Source organism: Leopardus geoffroyi, chromosome E2, assembly GCF_018350155.1.
Source record: "Leopardus geoffroyi isolate Oge1 chromosome E2, O.geoffroyi_Oge1_pat1.0, whole genome shotgun sequence".
Taxonomy (NCBI): domain Eukaryota; kingdom Metazoa; phylum Chordata; class Mammalia; order Carnivora; family Felidae; genus Leopardus; species Leopardus geoffroyi.
The window spans coordinates 10,676,865-10,702,254 of NC_059335.1; the positions used below are offsets into that span (position 1 = coordinate 10,676,865).

A 25,390-nucleotide genomic window follows, 5' to 3' on the forward strand; every position below is an offset into this window, starting at 1 on the left:
CTGGGGTCGGCAAACGGGGATTCACACCTACCTTCCCCAGGATATTCTAACCCCCAGTGCTCGGCCCCCAGGAAGGGCGTTCATATGCCACGATGCTGACTTCCTTCAGAGAGAGGACCCTCCCGCGGGGCCTTCCCAGATGTCACTGTGGAATTAGCAATGCCATCTGCTCATCTCTGCCCTGGGGGAGGCAACCCAGGGGGTCAAAGTGCTCACAGGACTCAACCCTCCTACTGTTGTCACCTGCCCGTAGACAATAACCCAGGTCTACATCTCCCTGGAAAAAGGTGGGTCCGGAGGAGTTCAAACTTGAAAACAGGCCTCTCTCCACAGGCCCAGGGCCAGGCAGGGCAGCCGGGGTAAGATTCGACATTAATCTTTGATGGAGAACGAAAGCGGAGCGGCAGAAGGTACCTCTGGTCTCCCTCGGTGGGGGAGTCGGCTCCATCGGGTGCTGCAGGAACCAGGGTGGGGTCTGCCCTGGCAGGCTGTGCGCGACAGAGGGCAGGCTGCAGACCCAGCACATACTCGCTGACAGGATCGTTGGTGGGGGGGGGGGGGGGGGGGGGGAAGGCGGGGGAGGCGGGAAGAACGAGTCTCCTCCAGCTTCTGCTCCCGCCGGGCCTCGCCGGCCCAGCCGGCACTGTTCCCCGGAGCGCACCCTGTGCCGCTGCCCGGGGCTCTCCCTCCCGGGCGGCAAGTCGCTCCCTCAAGAGCCCACCGTGAGGGCAGACACTAGGGCAGCTGGGCTGGTCGGGCCCCCAGCCCCAGGGCACCCCAGGGAGGTCGGAGATAAGGGGGGTGGAGCTTCGAGGTCCCCCCCCCCCCCCCCCCCCCCCCCCCCGCCCTGGATGATGTGGTCATCCCAATCCCAGCAGCTCCACCATCTGAGACAAGCTGACTTACAATAATGACTTTATTTTAACATATTTAATTACAGACATAAAATAGCTGGGGAAGGGGGTGAACCCCAGCCTAGCCCCGTCTCGGGGCCGCCAGGAGGGGGAGACGCAGGCGAGGCCTCCCTGATGACCCTCCTTCTGGGGGGGTCTTCCTATGGCGGGGCCCTATTGCTTCAGGGGGGAGGGGCCATGCAAACGAGGGAGGCGGGGAAGCCTCTGGGCCCCGCCCACCCCACTCGCCGCAGCCGCGGCCTCCCTCCGCGATGCCCGGACGTGCCCCAACCCTGGCCTCTCCACCTCCTTTCTCTTTCTCCAGGGAGCGGACCCTCTGGCCGGCCCCCCACCCCCTCTGCAAACCTAAAGGGGAATAAATACAAACTTTACAAAGTAAAAGGGGGTCCAACGTTGCCCTGGGCTGGGCCTGGGGTCAGATGGGGAGCAGGCCCTGGGATGCGGGCCTCACATCACATCATCCCTAACTGCAGCAGCGTGCTGGCGTAGGCCATGGGCTTGACGTCGGGATGAGGCTGGGACACGAGAGCACACAGGGCAAGGGAGACAGAAACAGGGCAGCTTCAGGGGGGTTGTCTGAACACCAGATGCAGAGACCAGCCCTCCCCCCAAGAGCTGCTGAGCACTGCACTCTGTCCTTGACTGGGCCTCAGCCTTGTGCTCCCCAGGCCAGGGACAGCAGGGGACAGAGGGGGTGACTCACCACTGCTGTGAACTGGTGGAACTGGGGCCGCAGGTCAGAGCCCCGGAGGTGGATATAGGAGGCTTTATTCCCCATCTGGTCACTGTGGGGACAGGGGCAGAGCAGCTGGTCAGGGGTGGGGAGCAGGGGGGAAACACAAGGAAGGGCTGGGAAGGGGCCTGGAGGGAAGCGACCCAAGGAGGCTGGATGGCAGAAAAAGTCCCAGTGAAGAGGAAGACACAGACGGACAGAGCCCATCAGAGACGCTGACAGAAGCGGAGTCAGAGACGTTGAGAGCAGAGAGGCATGGACACAGATAGCCCCAGACACAGAAGTGAGAGAGGCCAACTGGGAAAGGCAGGAATCCAGGGGAAAGGAGGGGGGCCCAGGAGGTTCAGGTAGGAGGGGAGCAGAGGCAGAAGGGGAAGCAGGGGACAGGTGGGGGGCACATGTGCCCCACGGAGGCAGGACGCTTGCCAAAGCCTGGACTCTGACCCAAGCACACCCTGGCTCTAACCACCAAGAAACAGAGGATAGAGGAACGTGCTGACTGGCACCCACAGGGTGTAGGCGGCCTGGTCCAGAGCAAAGGCAACTCTGGGGGACAAGGGGCCTGGTTTCTTCAACCAAAGGCCTACAAGTGACAGGGGAGGAGGGACAGGGAACCGAAAGACCAAGAATGTGTCCCCTGTTACTCGGAAGAAATCAAACCAACAAGAGCCATTTTTGAGAGACACGAGGAAACGGGACTCTGCGTTCAGGTGATCCCATCTGACACTTGACAGAGTGACAGTGGAATTCCGGTTGCACGAAAAGGTTCAGGGGCCCCAGGGGGTGTCAGAGCACGGAAGCGGTGATGCCCAGGGTGGGGGTGGCCGGAGGCCGGCCCGGGTTGGCAACTGCTGAACCCGGGTGACGAGGACGTGGGTGTTCCTTGTACGATTTTACCTGCTCTCGTGTGTCTCTGAAACTTTCTACCGCAAAAAGTTAAAGGAAAAACCAGCAACACAAGCAACAGCGGGTGGGGAAGGGAGGCCCCGATGGGTCGGAGGCGGGACCCACCAGTAGTTGGGGGCGGAAAAGACGGTGACGCAGCGGCCGCCATGTGCCACCTCGTAGCCCTCGGCCTTGACTTCGTGGCTGCGGATGATGTAGTCCAGGTGGTTGTCCTCCAGGAAGGCCTTGGTGACGTCGGGGCCAAACTGGCAGCTCACGCCCCGCTTGCTGACCGAGCGTCCGTTCTGGGGAGACAGGGGGCTCAGGGTGCCGCCCGCCCCACCCCCTCTGCCCGCAGCCCGCACCCGCCGGCCCAGCCTGGGGAACACTGACCTGCGGCTGTGGGTCTGACCAGAGCAGGTCGCACATGGGACCTGGGTGGGGGAAGGAGAGGGGACATCAGTGCAGTTGGGCTGGAGGCCAGGCAGGGGCACGTGAAATGGGGTTCTGAGCCCCGTGACTGCCCCGCCAGATCCAGCCAATGTATTACGGCCCCGCAGGGGGAGGACCCTTTAACAGTGCTATTCGGATCACACCCCTCTGTTGCTCAAAGCCTTCTGGGGCTCCCGCTGCCCTAGGAACAAAGCCCAAGCTCCTCCCCCAGGCCTCTGAGGCTCTGCAGGGCCTCATCAACCCCCTTTAAGTACATCCCCGCTCACCCCAACACCACTGCCCTGCCGGCTGTTCCTCCCGTGTGCGAAGCTCACACCTGCCTCGAGCCCCTCTGTGCTTCCCTGGGGCAATTGTGCGTGGCAGGTGCCTCCTTCCCAGCCAGTCCTCGGTGTGGCTCCTAGAGAGGCCATCTGGACCCCCAGCACCCCACCCTCCCCGTGCCCTGTGCGACACTTGCCACAGTCGTGCGTGCGTGTGAGTACTCGGCCACCTGTCCTCACTAGCACGGGAGCCCCGGTACGTCACTCTCCAGAACTCACAAACAAGTGGCCAGAGCGCGCTCCCCGTGGTGTGCGAGAACACTCCCTTGCAGGCACAGCCCCGTGGGGAAGTGCGCCAACCCGAGTGACAGGCGAGGACGCAGAGGCTCAGCCCTTGTATCCTCGCCAGGGGCAGGAAGCCCATGCAGGAGGTGCCGTGGCCCCGGGAGGGAAGGGGCTGTCACCGGCCCACCGCCCTCACCTGAATCCGGGGGCTGCCGGTTCCGCTCAATCTTCCTGATGTCGTCCAGGGTGACGCCATCTTCACTGAACAAGCCCCCGTGCATGATCTGGGGTGGAGCGCAGGGACAGCTGTGTGAGCGGAGGCACCGGCCACACCCCAGCCCTCCAGCTCGCTTCAGGGCGGCCCTTGTGGGGCCCGAGGGGTCCCGCCTGCCGCCCTCACCAGCACTTTGCCGTTGATACACTGGGCCAGCGGGAGCCACTCGAACACCTCGCTGAAGAGCTCGTACATCTGGGCTGTGTATTTGGCCTTCACTTCGCCCTCGAAGCCATAGATCTGGTTCATGTTGTCCGTCTCATGGTTGCCTGGCCAGGAGCAGAGCGATGTGGTCAGCACCCCCTGCACGGGCACCCCTGGGCCCAGGTCCAGGGGCCTGAGGCCAACAACACACACGCACACCAGCAACCCAGTGAGGTGGAGACACTGTTCTTAGCCCCTTCTCTGAGAGGCACACACTGGGCAGGTGGCCACAAGGCCTAGGCCTGGCCCAGCCTGGAGTGACCATGGGTATGTCCCTTGCCCCCTGGGCCCCGGGCTCCTTTCTGGAGAACCTGCGTGCCTTCCAGGCTGGAAGGGGGCAGGTCGGAACAAAAAACAGGCCCCTCCAAGATGCCTGCCGTGGGCCCGCCCCTTGCTGTGCCTCCAACTTCCCCACACAACCTCGTTCTGCCCTCCCGGGACTCCCAGGGCTCAGGGCAGACAAGGAAGCTGCCCGGGCCCCCGTGTCTGCCGAGTCTGGTGTCATCAACCCTTCCGCTGGGGCTCGCTCTTCTCACCTCCCGCGGGGAAGCCCACAGCAGACAGTCACCGAGCACCTACCATGTGCCGAGTGCTGACGCTCAGGCCCCCGGGAGCCCCCAACCCAGCCCCATTCCCCACCTCTCAATGGAGCCCCCAGCCCGGCCCCATTCCCCACCTCTCAATGGAGCCCCCAGCCCGGCCCCATTCCCCACCTCTCAATGGAGCCCCCAGCCCGGCCCCATTCCCCACCTCTCAGTGGAGCCCCCAGCCCGGCCCCATTCCCCACCTCTCAATGGAGCCCCCAGCCCGGCCCCATTCCCCACCTCTCAATGGAGCCCCCAGCCCGGCCCCATTCCCCACCTCTCAATGGAGCCCCCAGCCCGGCCCCATTCCCCACCTCTCAATGGAGCCCCCAGCCCGGCCCCATTCCCCACCTCTCAATGGAGCCCCCAGCCCGGCCCCATTCCCCACCTCTCAATGGAGCCCTCAACCCAGACCAATTCTCCACCTCTTAACGGACATGTGCCCCTGCCCACCCCCCCCCCCGCCCCCCAATGGCCCTTGTTCCCTGGTGAGCTCATCGTGCACCAGGCCACACTGACCCCAAACCTTCCTGCCACCCAAGCTCACCTCGAAGCAAGTGAAAGTGATCTGGGTACAGGAGCTTAAAGCCAAAAAGGGTGAGGATCACTTCTACGGAGAAGGAGCCGCGGTCCACAAAGTCGCCATTAAATATCTGCTCTGCTAAGGAAAACAAGGAGTGGGGGGCACTGCTCCTTCCCCAGCCTCCCCATGTCCCACGGCTCCTGCCGGTGCCACCCTAGGAGTGGGGATGTCAGCGGGGCTAGGGGATCTGGGCTGTGGTCTTCTTCCTTGCTGTTGGCTCTGGCCCAGCCGCCCAGCCTCTTGGAGCCTCAGCGGGATGGTCCTGACATCCCCAACCTCATCCGTTTCTCAGGGAAGTGGACGGTGGAGGGTGACATGAGGTGGTCAGTCTGCCATAGGGGCAACGGAACATGGACCGTCCCACCCGACATTCACAGGCCTGGTGGCCATTCATCAAGCAACGGTCATCACATCAGCAATCACTTACACAGCTCGGACTGTGGGCCACGCAGCTCTTCACACAGATGAACCCATTTACCCGTCTCAACAACCCAGTGAGTCAGACCCCATTATCCCTATTTTGCAAATGAGGAATCTGACGCACCAAGAGGTGACGTCGCTGCTATGGTCACGCAGCTGGGGAGTGGCAGTGCCTGGGGCCGTTACGTGTCTGATCTTGTAGCAGCCCCATTTCAAGATGAAGAGAGGCTGGGGCCCAGAGGGACTGAGCCACATGCCCTGGGCACACAGCGCAGGGGGACCTGCCCTGGCCGCTCTGACGCTGGCCGGCCACTCCACCCACATCCCCGTGCCTGAGCGACTGTTCAGGCTTCTCCCTTCGCGGGTTCCCACTGTGCTCTCTGGCTGCGGTGCCTCCCCCAAATCCAGGTGGAGGGACAGGGAGGGTCTGCTCTTCTGAGGAAGGATACATAGGGGTTGGTCTCCGAGGGTAAACCGTTGAGCTCAAATATATTGAGGAGGTCATAGAACTGGCCGTGGGTGTCCCCGCACACCGTAATCTTCTCTGTCTGGAAGAAAAGAGGCCACCGGAGAGGGAGGGGCCCAGAGAGAGACGTGGGGAGGGGGAAGGGGTGAGGGGAGGGGCAAGAGGTCACGGCAGACCGAGAAGAACCATGCAACAGACACAGGCAGGGGACACAGAAATGAAAAGGGTGGGACAGAGACCAGGAGAAGAGAGGGACATCCAGGGGAGAGACACAGGGTAGGGGGAGAGGGAAGGCAGACCAAGCCAGGTGGGCCTGTGAGTTTCTGAGCTCCACAGCCCCTCCCCAGCCAGGGAGCCCCCCACCCCCAGCCCGTCCACACACCGCCCCACGGCACGCACCTCTTTCAGCGTGGTCTCCACGAGTGTGCTCAGCTTGGAGAGGACCTCTTTGACCTGTACCAGAATCTGGAAGGCAGGGTGGGCTGTGAGTGGGGCCTGGGGGAGGGCCTGCTGTCCGCCTCGGGCCCTGGAGAGCCTGGGCTGACCAAGAGACACTGCCGAGCGGAGGGTGAGGGAGAGGCAGGCGAGGAACGGGCAGCGGAGGCCAGGCAAGTGAGCGCTGGCAGGAGCCACAGCATTTAAACGTTAGAATTACTGGGGCGCCTGGGTGGCTCAGTCGGTTAAGCGACCGACTTCAGCTCAGGTCATGATCTCGCGGTTCGTGGGTTTGAGCCCCGCGTCAGGCTCTGTGCTGACAGCTCGGAGCCTAGAGCCTGCTTCGGATTCTGTGTCTCCCTCTTTCCCTGCCCCTCCCCTATTCTCTCTCTCTCACTCTCTCTCTCTCTCTCTCTCAAGAATAAATAAAAACATTACAAAATTTAACATTTGTTTTAATGTTTATTTATTCTTGAGAAAGAGAGGGACACAGAGTGTGAGCGGGGAAGGGGCAAAGAGAGAGGGAGACACAGAATCCGAAGCAGGCTCCAGGCTCTGAACTGTCAGTACAGAGCCTGACGCGGGGCTCTAACCCACGGACCGCGAGATCATGACCTGAGCTGAAGTCAGACGTTCAACCGACTGAGCCACCCAGGTGCCCCAAAACATTAAAAAATTTGAAACATTATGATTATTATTTTTTTTAAAGCTTATTTGAGAGTGAGGACATAAGTGAGGGAGGGGCAGACAGGGAGGGAGAGAAAGAGAATCCCAAGCAGGCTCCACACTGTTAGCATGGAGACCATCTTGGGGCTCGAACTCACGCACTGTGAGATCATGACCAGAGCTGAAGTCAGACGTGTAACCAACTGAGCCACCCAGGCGCCCCTAAACATCAGCGTTATTTTACACGGAAACAGAGATTCTGGGTTCCTCTTAAGATAATCAGCATCATGAAGAAACATAGATGAATCCAGATGTGGCACATTTCATAAAACAACTGGCCTGGACATGTCTAAAATGTGTCGTGAAAGAGTCTCCCCAAAAGGGCAGGAGACTGTTCTAGATGAAAGGAGATAAAAATGCAGTATTTGATCCGTCAATGGATTCTGGATTTTGAAAAATCCAACAACACAGGGGCACTTGGCTGGCTCAGTCAGCGGGGCATGTGATTCTTGATCTTGGGGTTGTTTAGTTCGAGCCCCATATTGGGTACAGAGATTACTTAAAAAAAAACAACAACAGGGGCGCCTGGGTGGCGCAGTCGGTTAAGCGTCCGACTTCAGCCAGGTCACGATCTCGCGGTCCGGGAGTTCGAGCCCCGCGTCAGGCTCTGGGCTGATGGCTCGGAGCCTGGAGCCTGTTTCCGACTCTGTGTCTCCCTCTCTCTCTGCCCCTCCCCCGTTCATGCTCTGTCTCTCTCTCTCCCAAAAATAAATAAACGTTGAAAAAAAAAAACAACAACAAAACTTTAAAACAACAAACAAAAAATCCCACAAAAAAACCAAGACCACAAAACAGCTAATTTGGGGAAACCTGGGTAAGCTAAAGAGTTAAAGTATTTGTCTGGAAATGTAGATAATACTAGTCTTTGCTACGGGAAGATTAAAGATGACCTTGACCTTGTCATATAGATTTGTCAGTGTTTCCAGATTTTGTGGATGGCCTGTGGACTGTCTGCATTGGTCGGTATTATTTTATCAACGCTAAATTTCTAAGGTGAGACACCTGAACTGTGGTCACATTAGAGTATCCTGGTTTTAGGAGATACAGGTTATGATGCAACTTACTTCTGGCTCATGAAAAGAAAAGAAAACCAAGAAAAGAGAAGGAAAGAAAAAGAAGTGTGTGCGCATACACACACATATGTAGAGAGAGAAAGTAAACGTGTCAAAATGTTAATTGGTGCATTTGGGTGAAGGGGGCAAGAATATTAACTATACTGTTCTTTTGATTTTTCTGCAGGTTTGACAGTTTTCACAGGTAAGAGGTAGGGGGAAAACCCCCAAATGTTAAACAAAGTAGAAGGCGTCCACTTCTGGTCAGAATGGAGAAAGTTGTAAACTACGGTCATTCTTGCGCTCGCTAATGACAACAGGCCCCGAACCCACAAAATCCAATCTTACGAAAACCATCTGAGAGCTGAGCGTGCGCTCAAATCTAAATCAGTCAACGGCAGACAGCAACCTTCCCTGGGGCTTTTATCCCAGCAGCGCGGCAGGAGGGCAAGAGGCCAAGGGGCGCCGAGGCCCAGAGTGAGGGAAGCCAGCGGTATGTTGGTGACAGCGGACAGACCGGAGAAGCCCCCGCCTCCGAACGCCTCTCCCCTCACCTGCCAGCTTGCTCACACGGCCGTCGCGGAAGGCGGGGTGCAAGGCAGCACAAAAGTGGGGGCGGAACGGGAGAGCACAGAACTCCCCCCGCACACCAAAAATCTGGCCGCGAGGCTGAAAATCAGAGAGCTCTCCCACAGTTCCAGAAGCCGGAGACGTTACAACGTCAAGACATCCCTGGGATTTCGCCAGGGCTAAAGGGAGAGTCCCGATTCCAGTCTGAAAACACCGCAAGCCCGTGGTGGGCTAACTCCAGCAAAATGCCCGAGACGGCAGATCAGACGGACACAGCCCCTCGCGCCAGCGGCCCGACGGAAGAAAGGGCCTCCATCTTCCATAGAAACTCCTTATTTAGCTCAGTCTCTACTGTTCTTTTGCACAAGATGTCTGGCATCCACCAAAAAATGATGAGACACGTGAGGAACAGACCACAGAAGCAGACCCAGAGATGACCCAGATGGTAGAATTACCAGAGGCTTTAAAATAACTGTGACAAATGTGTACAGGATCTAGTGGAAGAGACGACATGCGTGAACATATGGGGCAGGGAGAGGAAAACTATTAATAAAAGGAACTAAATGGCAACGCTGGCCGTGAGAAGAAAGACCGCAGCCGCACGGTGCTCAGCAGCGTCGGCTGCCGCGACCACCCTCCCCCTCGAGCCGCCCTCTGTGGCCGAGTCTGGGCCCCGCCAGTGCCGCGACGCTATCCTGGGGTCACAGGTGTGTGCAGCACCTGACGGGGCCTTACCTGGTAGGCGCATTTCCGGTGCAGTTTCTTCTGGTCCTTGTACCACTGCATGAGCTCCTTCATGAAGGTGACCGTCACCTTGCCATCCTCAAGCTTGGGCCCGCTGTACTCATCCTCAATGGCTGGGGTGAGTTGGGGAGGTGGGGGACAAGACTCAGTGGCCACGGCCACCGTGAGGCCGAGAGGAGGCACAGGGCAGACAGGGTGAGAGGACGACGGAGGGTGAAGGTTCCTCTCCCCGGCCAGGTGCTTCTGTTCAGGCTGGCCGTGCCTGGCCTCTCTGTGCAGTGCGCCCCCTCTTCCAGCACCCCCTCTCCCCGCTGCCTGCGTGGTTTTACAGCACTCGACACCGTCTAGTCCCCTCTCTCCCCACCAGGGCATCAGCTCCACGAGGGCTGAGAGTATTTTATTCACAGCCGTACCCCCGGTGCCTGGAACAGCGCTTGGCACATAGCAGGCGCTCGATAATTATCTGTGGAACGAAGGACTGAATCGTCTGAGCGCCTAGAGGACCTACACAAATCCAATGGGGGGTTGGCTGTGAGGGCGGGGCGGGCGGTACAGATGTCGCTAGGGGGCTAGGACCCGATGGCGGGACGAGGGGCTCGTCCACCTCGCCTGAACCGTGGGAACCCAAGCCCCCGCGCTGGACTGTGGAGCTCCCAGGAATGCGGGAGCAACAGACCGCGGCCGCCCCTGCCCGCATCCCCCAGGGCGCACAGGGCCCGGAGAGGGCTTGCAAGAACGTGGAATGTTCTAGGCACCCAGGCCTGACTCACTCATGCTCTCGATGTCCAGCGAGTCCACAACGGAGCGCTTGTGCTCGTCGCCGGCGATGGCCCGCTCGAAGGCTTTCTGCTTCACAATCTTGTTGCACTCTTGGTACTTCATCTTGGCGTCCCTGTCGTGGGGCTTCACCTTCACCACCTGGGAGGGTCGGGGGAGGAGGGGGGGAGGGAGAAAAGAGGCATCAACGCCCAGGCACAGCCCGCCTGGCGCAGAGGAGCAGACAGGACGGGGGAACGCCGCGGCTGCCCGGCCCCGGGCTCCACGAACACGGAAGCCAGACCACCCGGCCTCCGCTGTCGGTTGAGCGTCCGACTCTGGGTGTCGGCTCAAGTCATGATCTCACAGTTCACGGGCTCTGTGCTCACGTCGGGCTCTGTGCTGACAATGTGGAGCCTGCTTGGGATTCTCTCCCTCGCTCTCTGCCCCTCCCCCAATCTCTCTCTCTCTCTCTCAAAATAAACAAACAAACATTAAAAAAAAAATTTTAGCTCTGTCGTTAAAAGTGTCCCATCTGAGGAGCACGTGTTCAGCTTTAGGTTCCTCGTGGGAGCCACACCGGCCGAGGCTCACTTTACTGACGTTCCAGTCAATACCGAGTGGGGAGGGGATTGAGAGGAAAGGGGGGGCTGGGTCTACCGTGGCAACGAACAGCCCAGACCCAGCAGAAGAACCAAGGACTTGCTGGGGAACCTGGACTCCCTGAGCCTCAGTTTTCTCTCATCTATGAAAGGGGGGACGGGACACGCCCCACCTGGCAGGGCGGCTGGAAGGACAAGTCATGAAGACGGGGCTCAGCACACAGCGGCTAGCACCTAGCGGCGTCCCCTCAGTCTCCTCTGAAGGGTGGTCAAGACCACGGGCCACAGAGCCGGGCCGCCTGCTTCCAATCCCGGCCCCGCCAACCCTCGGCGGAGGAACGCCGGGCGGCGAGTCCCTCCCTCTCTACGGGAGGGAAGTTCTGACAGCGGCCCCGTCAGAGGGTGGCTGTGAGGGTCACAGGAGCGGACACGCACGAAGTGTGTGCAGCCGCGCCAGCAGGAGTAAAGTCCACACGGGCACCGGCTGCTAGTCACGGCCCCTTTCCTGGGCCGCTGTGCTCGAAAGGGGATCATACGCAATAAAGCCCCGGGCACGTGACTCTGGGGTACAGGAAGTTCTCAATAAAAGGAGCCTGTGCCCACCCCTCCCTCCACCTTCTATCCTGCTTTCTACAAACTCGGATCCTCCCAAGTTCAGCAGCAGACAGGGCTGGGTCCGAATCCCAGCTCTGCCGCTTCGTCACCATGTGACCTTTGGCAAGATCGTCACCCGTCCAGGACTCAGTTTAGTTATCTGTAACTATGATTGCTCTGAATGGACCCCGCCGGGCCTGCCCATTCTGCTGGCCACCCGAGGAGCTAGGTCCCTGCGGCTCCTGTGCTGGGGGCGTGAAGAGAAGTGTCAAAGCAGGCCCTCAAGCGTGGGGACGCCACCCCCGGGGAAAGCCTGGCAGAGTGAACCAGAAGCCTGTGCAAAGGCCCTTGCTAACCCCTGCGGGTCACCGTGGCTCATCCACCCCGGGAACGGGTGCACAGACCCGGTGGACGGCAGGAAGCCGGGCCGTGGCAGGCAAAGGCTTCCTCCCTGACTGGGCAGGCTCACGCCCGGGTATCCTGCCAGGCGGCTCCACCTGGGGTGTGGGTGTGGCGCAAGGCCCGGGAGGGAGGCAGCACCCCCTGGAGTCCTTCCCAGTGGGGACAGGGTTTGAGTCCACACCCTGGGGTTAAGTCCAGGCCTGGCTTAAGTTATTGGCCTGGCACACGAGGGCCTGTCCACCCCTGCTTTCTGTTTGCCCGGCACCACCCGGCCAGACCAAACTCACAAGTGTCCAATGTGCCAGCTCCCTGTCACCTGGCACAGGCTGCCCCCTGGCCCAGAACACCTCACGTCCGTCTCCAACCCCTTCCTGGTTCCTCTCCTCCAGCTGTCAGCTCCGCTGTCCCCTCCTCGAGGAGCACCCCACACCCCCCAGCTTGGGTCGGACACCCCTCTGGACTCCCACAAGCCCCTGGCTCACCTGCCCCAGCCCTAAGCACGGCTGGAGATGGCTCTCTCCCCACTGGAAGGCGGCCCCGCGAGGCTGCGGCTGCGTCCCAGGAGGGAATGATTCCCCCCCCACCCCCCCCCCCCCCCCCCCGAAAGGAAATGATGAAGCACTCAGCATTTCCCTTGGCCGGTCCCCTGTTCTCACAGAACTCACAGGATGGCTGGAGGATGGGGACAAATACCAACAAGGCCGGAAAAAGAGGAGCGGCAGCAGTAACAACACACGGCTCGTTTCCTGAGCACCTACTATGTGCTGGAGCACAGCGAACTTGCCCCCTTTACCTGCAGAGCAGCTCTGTTGGGTATTACCACAAGCCCCATTTGATGGATGGGGAATCTGAGGCCCAAGAAGCCAGAGTTCCGTCTTCTCCCTGCCTAGGATCCTGACTTCCACCAGCACGGTGGGTGCTCCCTCCCTGCCCACCGCCACTCGGCCACCCACTCGTCCCCACAACACCTCGCATGCCCTCCAGGGACGTACAGGGCCAGGCCTCCAGGGGCTGAAGGCAGGCCCTCCCCGTCCTGAGCCCTGCCTCAGCCTCTAGGACGAGGGCAGGGTGCCAGCACCCCTGCGGAGGGCTCCATCGGCCAGAGTGCTCCTTCCAGGCCCAGTGGCCGCTGCTATAGGACTCACTATGGGGTTGGGAAAGCGGAAGTGGCCCTGCCGGGCCTCCCTGCTCCCGCGGAGGGTCATTTGCTCCTGATTGGAGGGGCCTGGTGGGTCAGAACTCAACACTAGACTCTTCTGGAAAAAGTGATATGTGGATCGTGTCGGGGCCCATATCCTGACTGTGGTGTCTGTGTGGTCACGCCAGAGGTGCTGCGGGGGAAACCGGGAGAACGGGATCTCTATCCCTCCTTACCACTGCATGTGAAGCTACGATGCTCTCCAAAAGCTGTTTCTAGGGGCACCTGGGTGGCTCAGTTGGTTGAGCATCGACCTCGGCTCAGGTCATGAACTCGCGGTTCTTTGAGTTCAAGCCTCGCGTCGGGTTCTGCTCGGAGCCTGGAGCCTGGAGCCTGCTTCGGATTCTGAGATCTTTCGGATCCCTCTCTCTCTGCCCCTCCCCACCTCATGCTCTGTTTCTCTCTCTCTCAAAAATAAATCAGCTTAAAAAAAAAAAAAAAAAGCTGTTTCTAAAAAGTGCCACCTTCAGCTGGGCTTGTTCACGGGCAAGACCCATAGTGCTCGAGCTAGTGACACAGTAACACAGGTTCGCACGTGTCGGGTAACCAGAACAGCTATGTTATGTGACGCCCTGAGCAGATCCGAGGGGCACTGAGTAGTCACACATATTCCCACCACTGCAGCAAAGCTTCCAGTCACCCGACGTGGAGGCACCAAGACCATCAATGACCTCTCGCCAGTTCAGGTCAGATTTTGCCACCAGATGAGTTGCCCGAACTTAACTACAACGGTGGCCTTTTCAGGACGGCCCGAGTTTGGAACTGAGCGTGAGGGACTGTCATCCAGCAGCGAGAGCCGGGCCCAGGCTGAACGTTCCTGACCTCAGGGGACTCATGTGACTACGCGTGGCGGGTCATTTGGATGACCTACCCTGCATAGATGACGAGCAGTGCCCCAGAGAGGGGTCGTGCCCATCTGAGGCACACGGAGAGCTGGAGGAGAGCCAGGTTCCTAGGCCAGGCACTGCAGTGACAGCCGTAAGCAGGACACAAGGGTTTTCACCCTACAGGGCAACACCCTCTAGTGAGTTAACTCAGTGTCCCTTTTATTCATAATAAAGCAGAAGAGAAGAGAGCCCGCCGGAGTGGGGCTGAGCCACAGGAGGATGCCAGGCCGAGATGCTTCTGCCCGCTGCGTGCCTCCAGGGGCCAGGGGCTTGACTCTGGCACGAGACCGTCACTTCCTGGCTGCGGGATCTCAGGGAGCGAACTACACTCTGGGCCTCGGTTTCCTCATCTGTAGGTCGGGGAGAACAGTCCCCACGCACAGGGTCGGCGTGACGACTCCGTTACGAGGGCAGGCACCCCGCCCACGGCGAGCACCGTGCCAGGCCTTAGCTGACTGCTCCCCCAACCGTGGGGACAGCCACACCTTAGGTGTGCGGGCGCCTGCACGGGCTTGCAAGGCAAGACGCATTTCTGGCTGACTGCGCTGGACTATGCTGTGAGAAGAAACCCGAGGGCGAGCCGCACTGTGAACCAAACCCCCAAAATCCACGAAGCGGGGTGGGGACTGCGGGAGTCCCCCAGATCCAGCCAGGGCCCACACGACCATCTGAGTGCCAACCACAGACAGGAAAGAAGATGGTGGGGTGAGGGGGAAGGGCAGTCTTTCGAGAAGAGGACCCAAAAATGGGACAGGGAATCCGGGAGCAAGGGTCCCTCTGAGAGGACTAACCTGAGATGAGGGGGTGGAAAGGGGAGACTGTTCCTACTGAGGGGCCCTGGAAGGGCCCACCAGCAGAGGGAGACACACGTGCCCCCCCCCCCCCCGCCCGGGGCCCCTAACAAGGTCCTGGTACCTGCAAACAGCCCTTCCTGTGGGCCACAGGCTCCCCCCGCCCCGACACCCCCACGAGAAATGCCATCAAGTGTGTAGTGTGGGCAGGTCCCGCTGCAAATGTACAAATCTCCCTGAATCGTCCCGAGAAGGCCCTGAGGTGGGCCCTTCTACAGATGAGGACACCGAGGGCAGAGAGCCAAAGCACTCCGGGCCACACGGCTTACAGCTGGGGTGTCCCGACCGTGCTGCCAGTCCCAACTCCTACATTAGTGACCTTGAGGCTTTCGACTATGACTCACGGTAAGGAATACATATTTCATATCACATGCCTGTGTTTACATAAGTGAAAACGAGCTTTTCACAAATACGTATACCCACTTCCTCCGAACGAACCGTTGTTTTCTTCTCTATTCTACCTGATGAAAGAGAGGTGCTGGTCTCAGACCATTAAACTGACTTCACAGCTCACTCACAGCTACAGGCAGGAACTCTAGGTTCAGGGCCCAATTCGGCCAGGAGACCCGGGAGGAGGGGTTTCCCCCTCTAGACCTCAGTTTCCTGCCTGCACAATGGACTGAATTCACGCATGTAAAGAGCTCACACAGAGCTGGGCCCACAGGGAGCGTGCGGATGAGGAAACTGAGGCTGAGAAAGGAAAGGGCCAGGCCACAGAGAGGCAGAGCCTCAGGCTTGTTATTCAACCAAGGTCACATCTTGGCTCCGCCTCCGAGGACGCCAGGATCTGAGAGCGGGCCTGAGGCTCCAGCAAGCATGTCTCCAGACAGCTCTGGAAGGGAGGAGGGCAGGAGGTAGAGACCAGAGGGCGAACTGCCCCGGGCCGGCCCCTCTGCCCGTTGCCCACAGAGCCCGATGAGATGTGGCAGCATGGAGAGGCGGACAGCCTGCAGGCACATGGAGGGCCCACAAGGATCACAGGCTCGTGCGGGGACTCCCACGGCTGCTGGTGAAGCCACCACAGGGAAACAGGCTGTGATGATTTAAAGGCTGAGCATGGCCCCCGCCTCAGTTTGGTCCCCAAGAGGCTGTGGATCCCCCTCACCTGCCTTCCATGGCATAAAAGGCCTGGGCAGAAGTTCCGATGTGGTTATTTCCACAAGACGGCCAGAACTGACCATCTCAGCCTCACAGAGTAGGCGGGGTTAGGCCCCCGACTGGGCCAGAGCCACAAGAAGGGTCCTTCCCCGCCCCCCCCCACCCGGGGAAGACTTCCCTACACCTCTGGGCACGGTGAAGGCACTGGCACAGGCCTGTGCGCAGGCTCATCGGCTCTCCACCCTGCCCGGCTCTTCCAGGCCTCTCCCCGCACCGCGAGCCCTGCAGAGAAACCCTGCCCCCATCCAACCCTGAGTGCCCTCCCGGGTTACTCATTACTGGACCCTGCGCCCCAATGACCTCTACTCACACCACTTCGCCAGAGCCCCATGGCCACTCCGGAGGTGGCCGCTCCTCTTGCCACAATTCTCCAGATGAGGACACCAGGGGACAACAAGGGGAGGCTGGGCTGGGGAACGGCTTGGGACCCGAAGCTCGTAAGGACTCTGTTCTGGGGCTCCCTACACCATCCCGCCAGGGGGCACCCCACTCCCTCCTCCATTCTGACCCCAGTCTCTAAACTACCGCCTCTGGGGCGGCCTGGGTGGCTCAGTCGGTTAAGCATCCGACTTCAGCTCAGGTCATGATCTCATAGTTCATGGGTTTGAGCCCCACATCGGGCTCTGTGCTGACACCTCAGAGCCTGGAGCCTGCTTCGGATTCTGTGTCTCCCTCTCTCTCTGCCCCTCCTCTGCTCGCACTCTGTCTCCCTCAAAATAAACATTAAAAAAAAATTTTTTTAAGCCACCACCTCTTCCATGGCCCTGCCCCCACCCCAATACAGGTGTCCCCTGGCCCTGTCTTGGCTCAAGACTTCACCTGGCCTAAAATCCACCCTCCACCCCAGGCTGGCGGCCAGCCCCGCTCCCTCTAACTGCAGCCTGTGGCTCTCAGCCCCCAGGCACCCTCCCCACCCAACAGAGGCTGCTCAGAGCGTATGGTGAACGAAATAAAGTAGTATGGGGGTGAGGGGGAAATAATAATGCAGCACGCTCCGACCGAGCCCCTGAGGGTGCCAAGCACTGACCCAATAAACCGAACAAGCAAAATCCTTCCTTTCAGGGGGCTCACTCTCTGAAGCCGGGGAGACACGGGGGCCTGGGTTCGAATCCCAGCTCTGCCACTGGCCAGCTGCATGCTGACGGGCAGGTAGCTGAACTCCCTGGGCCTCAGCCTCCCCATCCGCACAGTGGGGTTCATCACCATCCCTGCCCTGCCCTGGGCTGCCAGTCCCCACGGACGGCATGGGACACGCTTGGAGTGAGTGCTGGCCCCCGGATGTCACAGCGCCTGCCTGCCCTTACCATCAGAGCAATCGTAGCGATGGGAGTGGCTGACGAGCGGGTGAACTAGTGACTTCCCGCGGTGCACTGGGTCCTCTCCCTTGTCACCTCATCACAACACGTGCCCCACCCGCTGCCCTCTACAGCTCATCGCCCCGTTCCGCCTTCTTCCGAGCGTGTAACCCGCCTGCGAGGACTCTGTTGGCCTCAGCTAGGACACAGGTTTGCGTTTTGCCCTCCTCCAGACTAGAACTCCACCAGAATATGGGCTGCGTGGCTCTCACTCACCAACAGTGACAATAATCACAACAGCTCGTGGGTACAGAGCACGGACTACATGCCAGGCACTGGTCTAAAGGCACGAAAAGCAGAAACTCATTTATTCTTCACAGCAACCCTTAGAGGCAGGTCTCCGTGTTCTCCCCATTTCGTGATGCGGACAAGAAGGCACTTGGGGCGCCTGGCGGTGGGGGGGGCTCAGTCGGTTGAGCGTCCAACCTCGGCTCAAGTCATGATCTCACGGTCCGTGAGTTCGAGCCCCGTGTCGGGCGGGCTCCGTGCCGAGGGCTCGGAGCCTGGAGCCTGCCTCGGATTCTGCGTCTCCCTCTCTCTCCGCCCCTCCCCTGCTCGTGTGTTCTGTCTCTCTCTCTTTCTCTCAAAAATAAACAAACATTCAAAAACAATTAAAAAGAAAAAAAAAAAGAAAAAAAGACGGCACAGCGAAGCCAGGTAACTTGTCACTTCACTAAGCAAGTGACAGCAGAGCCAGGATAGGAACCCACAAAGCGTGCTCCAGGCCGAGCCGCTGGACGAGTGAGGGGTGAGTGAACGCGGGCCCGGCCTCCTCACGCCCTCCCGCCGCCTGCCACGCACCCCGAGGCCCGGCTCACCGTCTCGTAGTCACGCAGGGCGGCCCGGAACTTGCCCAGCGCCATGTTGCTGGCGGCCCGGCGGTAGTAGCCCTTAATGTACTTCTTGTCGATCTCGACGGCCCGGGTGGCGTCGGCCAGCGCGTAGCCGTAGCACTCGGTGCGCAGGTAGGCCAGGCTGCGGTTCCCATAGTAGATGGCGCTGCTGGGGTTCAGCTCGATGGCCTGGCTGTAGAACTTGATCGCGTTCTCGTAGTCCTTGGCTGAGGACACGGAGGAGCTGGCCTGAGGCAAGACCGCCGCCACCCGGCAGGAGCGGCCCCTAGGCCGGGTCCTGGCCCGCTCCCCCCACTCACGGGTGGGAAAACCGAGGTCCGCAGCCGAGCTCAGAAACGTCTGTTTCGGCCCGCCCCCTCTTCCCTGTTCCAACCGTCCCACCCCGGCACGGGCTTGGTCTTCTCAGGTTCGAAGCCCCAGGACTCAAAGTCACTTCCACACAACCACCCCCCCACCGCCCCCAGCCGTCACCCCTTAAGGCGCCAACCGGGGCAATACTTGTTCCAGGCAGGACTTCCAGAGGGTCCTCCTCTGGTCCCACGGCCCGGAGAGGCCAGATTAATGAGTGCCAGAGCCGAGATGTTGTGAGTCCAGCACATGTGAGTCCGCCCTGAGCCCTTTGCTTGGCCAGCCCCCACACTCACACAAGTAAACAAGCCCAAAGAAGGGGCCTAGTAGGAGAAGAGGAAGTGGGAAAGGAGAAGGAACCTACTTAGGCCTCAAGGAGAAGGGGACACACCGGCAGAGACCCAAAGGAAGCAACAAACTGGACAGGAGGAAAAGCATTCCCAACAGAAGGAACAGGAGGTGCAAAGGCCCCGGGGTGGGAAGTGAGGGGGTGTGCTGCCAGCGCACGCCTTGTGTCCTAGGACCATTGAGAGGCTGGTGTGGCTGGGGTGGAGGAGGCTGAGAGCAGGGAGGCTGGCAAGACAGATCCCGAAGGCCACAGCCACGGTAGGGTGTACATATCGCTGTTCTAAGCGTAGAGTGACAGGATGTGTCTGACCAAGGGGAAGAGGCTGATTTTGTTTGCAACGAGCTATGGCTGTGCCCCGCGCTTTACTTGTCACCCGTGGAATCCTCACATCTCCACGGCATAAGCACCATCTGGTGGTGTTCACTTTAGAGATGAGCCACAGAAGCCTTGCTCAAGGTCAGACGCCCAGTCTGTATCTGCAGAGCCAGGCTTGGACCCTTCCCACGTGCCCATCCGACAGGCAGGAGAGCAAGGCTCAGAGGCTTGCCTGGTTTGGGGGACCATGATGTGCCAGCTGCCGTGCGGGGCTCTTGGTACACGAGTCCCTTCACTGAACCCTCACAACAACCCTGAGGACAGCTGCATTAGCCCCATTTTCCAGACGAGGGTACGGAGGCCCAGAGAGGGAGATCCCGTGCTTGCGATCACAAGGCAGGTGGCAGGTGGCAATTCCGAGCCAAGTCAAGACCCAAACGCGGCCAGCCTCACCCTCACACCAGGGGACCCCTGAGAGGAAACCTAGCACAAGGAGCACGCAGACAGCGGCAGGTGGCCCGGGCCCAATCCTGGCCCCACCTCTTATCTGCTGGGTGTCTTGGGCAACTTACATAACCCCTCTGGACTGGAGTTTCAGAGTCCTTCTCCTAACACTTGGGTGTGTCTCTCCAGGACTGGGAGACCCGGAGGGCAAGCCCAGGACTTCCCAGAAACAAGCAAGGGCAGATCCAGACAGCCTAAGTCTGAGGGACCCTCCCTGGAATGCCAGTGCCTTCGAGGACTACTGCAGCCTCCTGGCTGTGTCCCAGAGGCCAGCTGGCCAGCTCTCTTGACGGCTGAGGTGTTACTCACGGGGCCCGTTTGGCCTGGGGTGGGGAGCCTGGTGTCTCAGAGCCCGATCGGCCCTGCCCTGCCTCGTCTAGTGGCTCTGAGGGCTAAATAAACTCTCGCGTGAAATGCGGCTACAGCAGAGAAGGCGATCAGCAGATGCTTGCAAAAGAAGTGAGTAAAAAATGAGTGAACAAAGAGGAGAACCAAGCAGAGGAAACGGGAGGAGCTGCCCTTCACGCACCTGCCCAACAACACCAGCTCCTGAACCTGTTCTATCTGCTTTACGAGCACGAGTGCATCCAGTCCTCCAGATTTTAGAGGAGGAGGACACCAGGGCACAGAGAGGTTAAGCCATTTGCCCAGGGGTCACACAGCACGAAACAGGAAGAACCAAGATTTGAATCCAGGCAGCCTGAGCTCTTAACCATGTCGACAAAGCCAGAGGCCCAGAGGCGTCTTTGGGGGTTAAATACAGGCCCTCCCGTTTTACAGAAGGGGGGCGATGAGGCCCAGAGAGAGGGGAAGAGAGCTGGGCAACATCGGGGACCAGGCTCTGCCCCCTAGGGCTTCCGGAAGGGGCCTGAGCCCAATCAAGGGCTATCCTCTTGTGCCTGCAAGCTCCAGGTAAGGACTCTGAACAGGGGCACCAAGCACGTGGCGAGGAAGGGGGATATCCGGGCTCACACTCTGACCTTGGGCAAGCGGTTTCACTTCTGAGCCTCAGCTTCCTCTAAGAAACAAACAGGGCCGCTCCTCCCTCCCTCCCAGCGCCCCGGGGAAGATGAAGCGTGTACCTGGCCACCACAGGGGCTCAATTAAGGAGAGCGGTAATTATTCTTTTTATTGTTATTCCCACAGCCCCGGAGGCTGGGGCTCTGTGCCTGCCACTGCCTGCCAGACAGTGAGGGGCCTGGACCAGGAGGGCCCTTCTCCCCTCAGCCAGCTCAGTGCCAGTACCTCTGGCGGCCTGCCCAGCCCTCGGGCTTCCGAGGGTCCGGGGCCTGGAGGGCAAGGAGCCCCTCCCCGTGACTTACGGCTTCCCAGAAGTCCTACCTTGCCTCAGCACCCACCCTCCAATTTGCCGCTCTTCCCGAGCCCCATTTCAGGGATGGCCCCACCTTCCTCGCTGTCCCCCGGCTAGAGGCTGTGCCTTGTCCTGGATGCCTCTCCTGACCCCTCAACCCCCAAAGCCAGGCCAGTCCCCGTGTTCTGTCAGGCCAGCCTCCTGAACATCTCTCAAATCCGTCCACCATCCCTACGGCCCCGCCCCGCCCTGGTCTGGCCTCCATCCTGCCCGGCCCAGGTTCCTGCCCCAGCCTCCTCCCTGGTCTCCCAGCCTCCGGTCCTGCCCCCTCCGCAGGGGTCTTGCTAAAGCACAAACCTGACCCGGTCCCTCCCCTCCTCACGACTATCCATGGCTCCCCAGAGGCCGCAGCAGAAAGCTCAGCCCCCCCTCCTGCCTCTTCCACTCCAGCCCCACTGACTTCCCTGGTGCCAGGTTCCGCTCCCCTTGCCAGGATAGGCCTCCCCGACCCCGTTCTCCTTGCCCGGGGAGAGGTCCCTCCTCCCTCTCTCCAGGCGGCCGCCCTCTTTTCCTCTCTGATGCATTTCTTGAGTCGCTTTCGGTCTCTGGTCAGCACCACCACCGCCTCTCACCTGTCTGCCATCAGTCTCCGTCTCTTGCATCCAATGCCAGCCAGGCAGCACCAGGCCTCTTCACCACCCCCAGGATGACATCCGCACCCCCCCCCCCCCAGCCAGCCGCCAAGGCTCCACCTCCAAGCCTCATCTCTCACGGGTCCTTCCTACCTCCTTCTCGGTGCTGCAGCCTGACCCACGTTCCCACTCTGAATCCCTCTGTGCTCCCACTGAAGGCTGCGGAGGCTCTGGATCCCTCCTCTCCCCTCACCCCTAAGGATGAAACACTTCACTTGTCAACATTTGCTGTCCCTTCCTTACTTCCCAGTTTGCTCTCTGGTATTCTCCAGGCTGACGCCCACCCCCACTGGTCCCCAGAAACTGCTCCCGTCAAGGCTAGCTAGCACCAACATCCGTGGAGCCAAATCCCACGGGCACGGCTCGGTGCTCGCCTTGGCAGCATGTGACCCGGGCCACAGCCGCCCTCCTTCTAGAAGCACTCTCTTCTCTCATCTTTCCTGACTTTCCTTCCATTTCACGGACCACTTCTCCTCAGCTTCTTCCTCTTCTCTACACATTAGAATTCCTCAAGGTTCCGGCCCCTTCTCTCCCTACAAGACCTCATCCATTCCGAGGGTGTTCTATTCCACTCATTGGCTGACCATGCCTGAATTCCTCTCCTCAGAGCTCCAGACTGGACCATCTATCTACTCAACGTCTCCTCTTGGACACCTGAGTAAAATCCAAACTAGCTTTGCAGTGACTTATGAAACCCTACCTGGGCTGGCCCCTGTCCTAAACTCATCTTGTATCAGTCTCCCTGCCGATCCGCTAAAGTTTCAGCCACGCCAGTCTTTCATTTCCTACCTCAGGGCCTTTGCACATGTCTCTGCGCCCACCTGGAACACTCCTTTGCGACTCTTCTCTACTTAAATGCCTTCTCCTCAGTTAAGGCCTTCCCTGACCGCAGTAGCCTCCAGCCCGATCTCCACTTCACACCCTGTCGGGGGGGGGAGGGGGGGGGTTCAAAGCCCTCATCACAACTTCTAAGTATTTTATTATCTCTGGTGTTTTTACTCAATGTCTGATTCTCCTGCTAAATTACAAGCTATAAAAGGGCAGGGCCACATGTGGCTCATTCACTGCTATAACCCCAGAGCCCAGCAGAGTCCTTAGCGCAGAGCAGGTGCTCAATAAACATGCTGAATGAATGAATGAATGAGTGCCCCCACATCTTACTCTTTCCCAAGATCCTATGTCATACTATTCTTGGGATTTCCCCCACCTTTACTCCCAGAGCCTCCCACGCATCCCTTTTCCTCGTGCAACCCCAAATCTCCTACCTCCTCGCCTTGCCACCTAATGATCGATCCCCCCCTCCACCCTTACAATTCCCTACTCAATTGGGACAGTGCCCCCCAGGCCCCACTTGGTGCCACCCACCCTAGACCTCCCCACTTGGTAGCACCATCACTCCCGAGCCCCCCCGTCACTACTTGAAGGCGCCCTCTATAGGGCTCACCATAGCTAACACCTCTCAAGGACCTCACGTTTGGAAGTGCCCTCGTTCCCGTCCCCCTCCCGCCTCACACTTGGTAGCGCCCTCTCCGGCCTCCCCATTTAGCAGCACCCGCTCCGAACGCCACCTCTCGCTATCACCCCTTCTGTCAGAGGCCCCCCCCCCCCGTCGCCCCCCGGGTCGCGCCATCCTGCCTCCCCACGCCCGGTCACTTGGTAGTGCCTGCCCCGCGCCCAGGCTGCCGCTCCGCGTTGCCATGGTTCCGCGCGGGCCGGGCACCCCTTGCCCTGGGCCGCTCTCCACCCCACCCCGGCCCCCTCCCGGGCGGGCGCACCTTTGAAGTAGTCGTTGGCCTGCGTCTTGAGCTCCTCTGCCCGCTTCAGGGCGCCATCGGCCGGGGGCTCGTCCCGGGGGTGCTCAGCACACTCAGTCCGCTCGCCCTCCGCCATCGCCATGCCGCAAAGCGACCCCCACCCTGGCAACGGCCGCCAGCGGCACCCGGCCGAATCGTCGCGAAGGAGTGCCGACTTGCCGCGGCCGCTGCTGCACAAGTGTCGTAAAGCGCGGGCCCCGAAGGCGCCCTCCGCGCGCCTGCGCAGGGCCCTTTCGCCGTAGAGCGCGCGGAGGACAAGGTGACCAGAGGGCCCCCAGACAGCGCCCTTCTTAGAATGAGCCATTGGGGGGGGGGGGCGGGGGCAGGGAGGAAGGGGGCTCGCGGGGCGGGGGGCCGGAAGGAAGGTCTGGCGTGGCCCCCCGCCCCAGAGTTACCGTGTCCCGAGACGGCAGAAGTTCGGGGGGTTTTAGGGTGGGATTTCCCCGCCGTCTCCTCGGGTTGGTGGGTGTGGCTGCCAGGCAGCACCGAGCCCAGCGCAGAACCAGAGCCGGGAGGCTAGCCATCTGCCAGTTACTCGTGTGACCTTGAGCAAATCGGGGCAGTTACCACCCCCCCCCCCCCCGAAAAAACGCGTGGCTTCTCAAACCAACGGAATAAAGTTTCAACCTTGAGGTCAGTATTGCTAGCTGTTAACTGAAGGCGCCCCGGATGCCCTAGTCGGGAGCAAGACTCGGAAGTTTGGTTACATACACCCGTCTCCTTTCTTCATCCTCCGCTTCCCAGCCTTACGAGGTGCCTCAGTGCCCTTAGGAAAAAGCCGAAATTTCTGATGACCTAGGAAACCTCCCCAGATGCCACTCCCACTCCTGCCCCCACCCCCCAGCTGTACACCCTCGCAGGCCATCCTTTCCAAGCCCTCAGCCGCTACCCATGTGGGACTATGGCTCTAGATCCCTTTAAGGCTCTGCTGGGGCTCCCCTTCTGGAGACACAAGCTAGACCACTCCCCCAGCCTCTTTGTCCTGGCGGCCTGACCTGACCCCACAACCTCCTATCACAGCCAACAATCAGCCTAGAAAGTAGATGCTAACATCAGCTCCATTTTACCGCTGAGGACTTTGACATTCGTAGAGGTCATCAAACTTGCCCAAGGTCATACAATGAGAGTGGCAGAGCCAGAACTTCAACTTGTCCCACCTTAATTCCTGCACTCTTAAGGCCCTGCTCGACTGTCTCTGTGTTCCATTGCTCACCTTGTGGGTTCGATTTTTGAGATGTTTAGGGGTGTGTGTGGGAAGGCTGCCGTGATGGGTTTGGATCCAGGATCTGAATCCAGCTCAGCCCTTCTCTGCTGTGTGACCTTGACAAGTGACCATCCTCCCTGAACCTCAGTGTCATCCTCTGTAAAACGGGGACAATAACCATGCCTATTTGTATACAATTAGAGGAGAGTTTGAGAAGATCAAGTGTTTGGCACAGGGCCCAACACAGATCAAGTAGTTTTTATATCCACTCCGTTGTAAATACCCAGACTGGGACTGAGTACCCAGAGCTGGGAGGGAAGCTCCCGGAGGGGCTCTCAGCAGGTCTTGGGAGGACCTCACCCTGCAGGGTAGGCAGGGAAGACTTCCTGGAGGAGGGGAAGTCTGAACCAAGACTTGAAATATGAGTAGGAGATAACCAAGTGAGAAGTTATTTAAGGTGAGGGGCCAAGTGCCAAGGCTTAAAAGTGTCTTCTTTCTTTGAAAAGATTTCTACGTCTTTTCAAGGTGCCTGGCTGGCTCAGTTGGTAGAGCACACGACTCTTAATCTCAGGGTTGTGAGTTCAAGCCCCGGGTTGGGCGTAGAGAT

General features: G+C 59.7%; 1 protein-coding gene across 1 annotated transcript; it reads right to left on the bottom strand.

Moving 5' to 3' along the window:
- Positions 1–898: 898 nt before the first annotated feature.
- PPP5C (protein phosphatase 5 catalytic subunit) lies at positions 899–23,759 on the bottom strand. Its single transcript, XM_045440813.1, has 13 exons — positions 23,541–23,759; positions 18,210–18,451; positions 10,359–10,506; positions 9,580–9,701; positions 6,461–6,526; positions 6,045–6,143; positions 5,140–5,245; positions 3,931–4,073; positions 3,727–3,814; positions 2,926–2,966; positions 2,659–2,837; positions 1,618–1,699; positions 899–1,429 (listed from the first exon to the last, which is right to left on the bottom strand). The coding sequence occupies exons 1-13, from the start codon at positions 23,659–23,661 to the stop codon at positions 1,367–1,369; spliced, it is 1,500 nt and encodes a 499-aa protein (XP_045296769.1). The 5' UTR covers positions 23,662–23,759; the 3' UTR covers positions 899–1,366.
- Between the last annotated feature and the right edge of the window lie 1,631 nt (positions 23,760–25,390).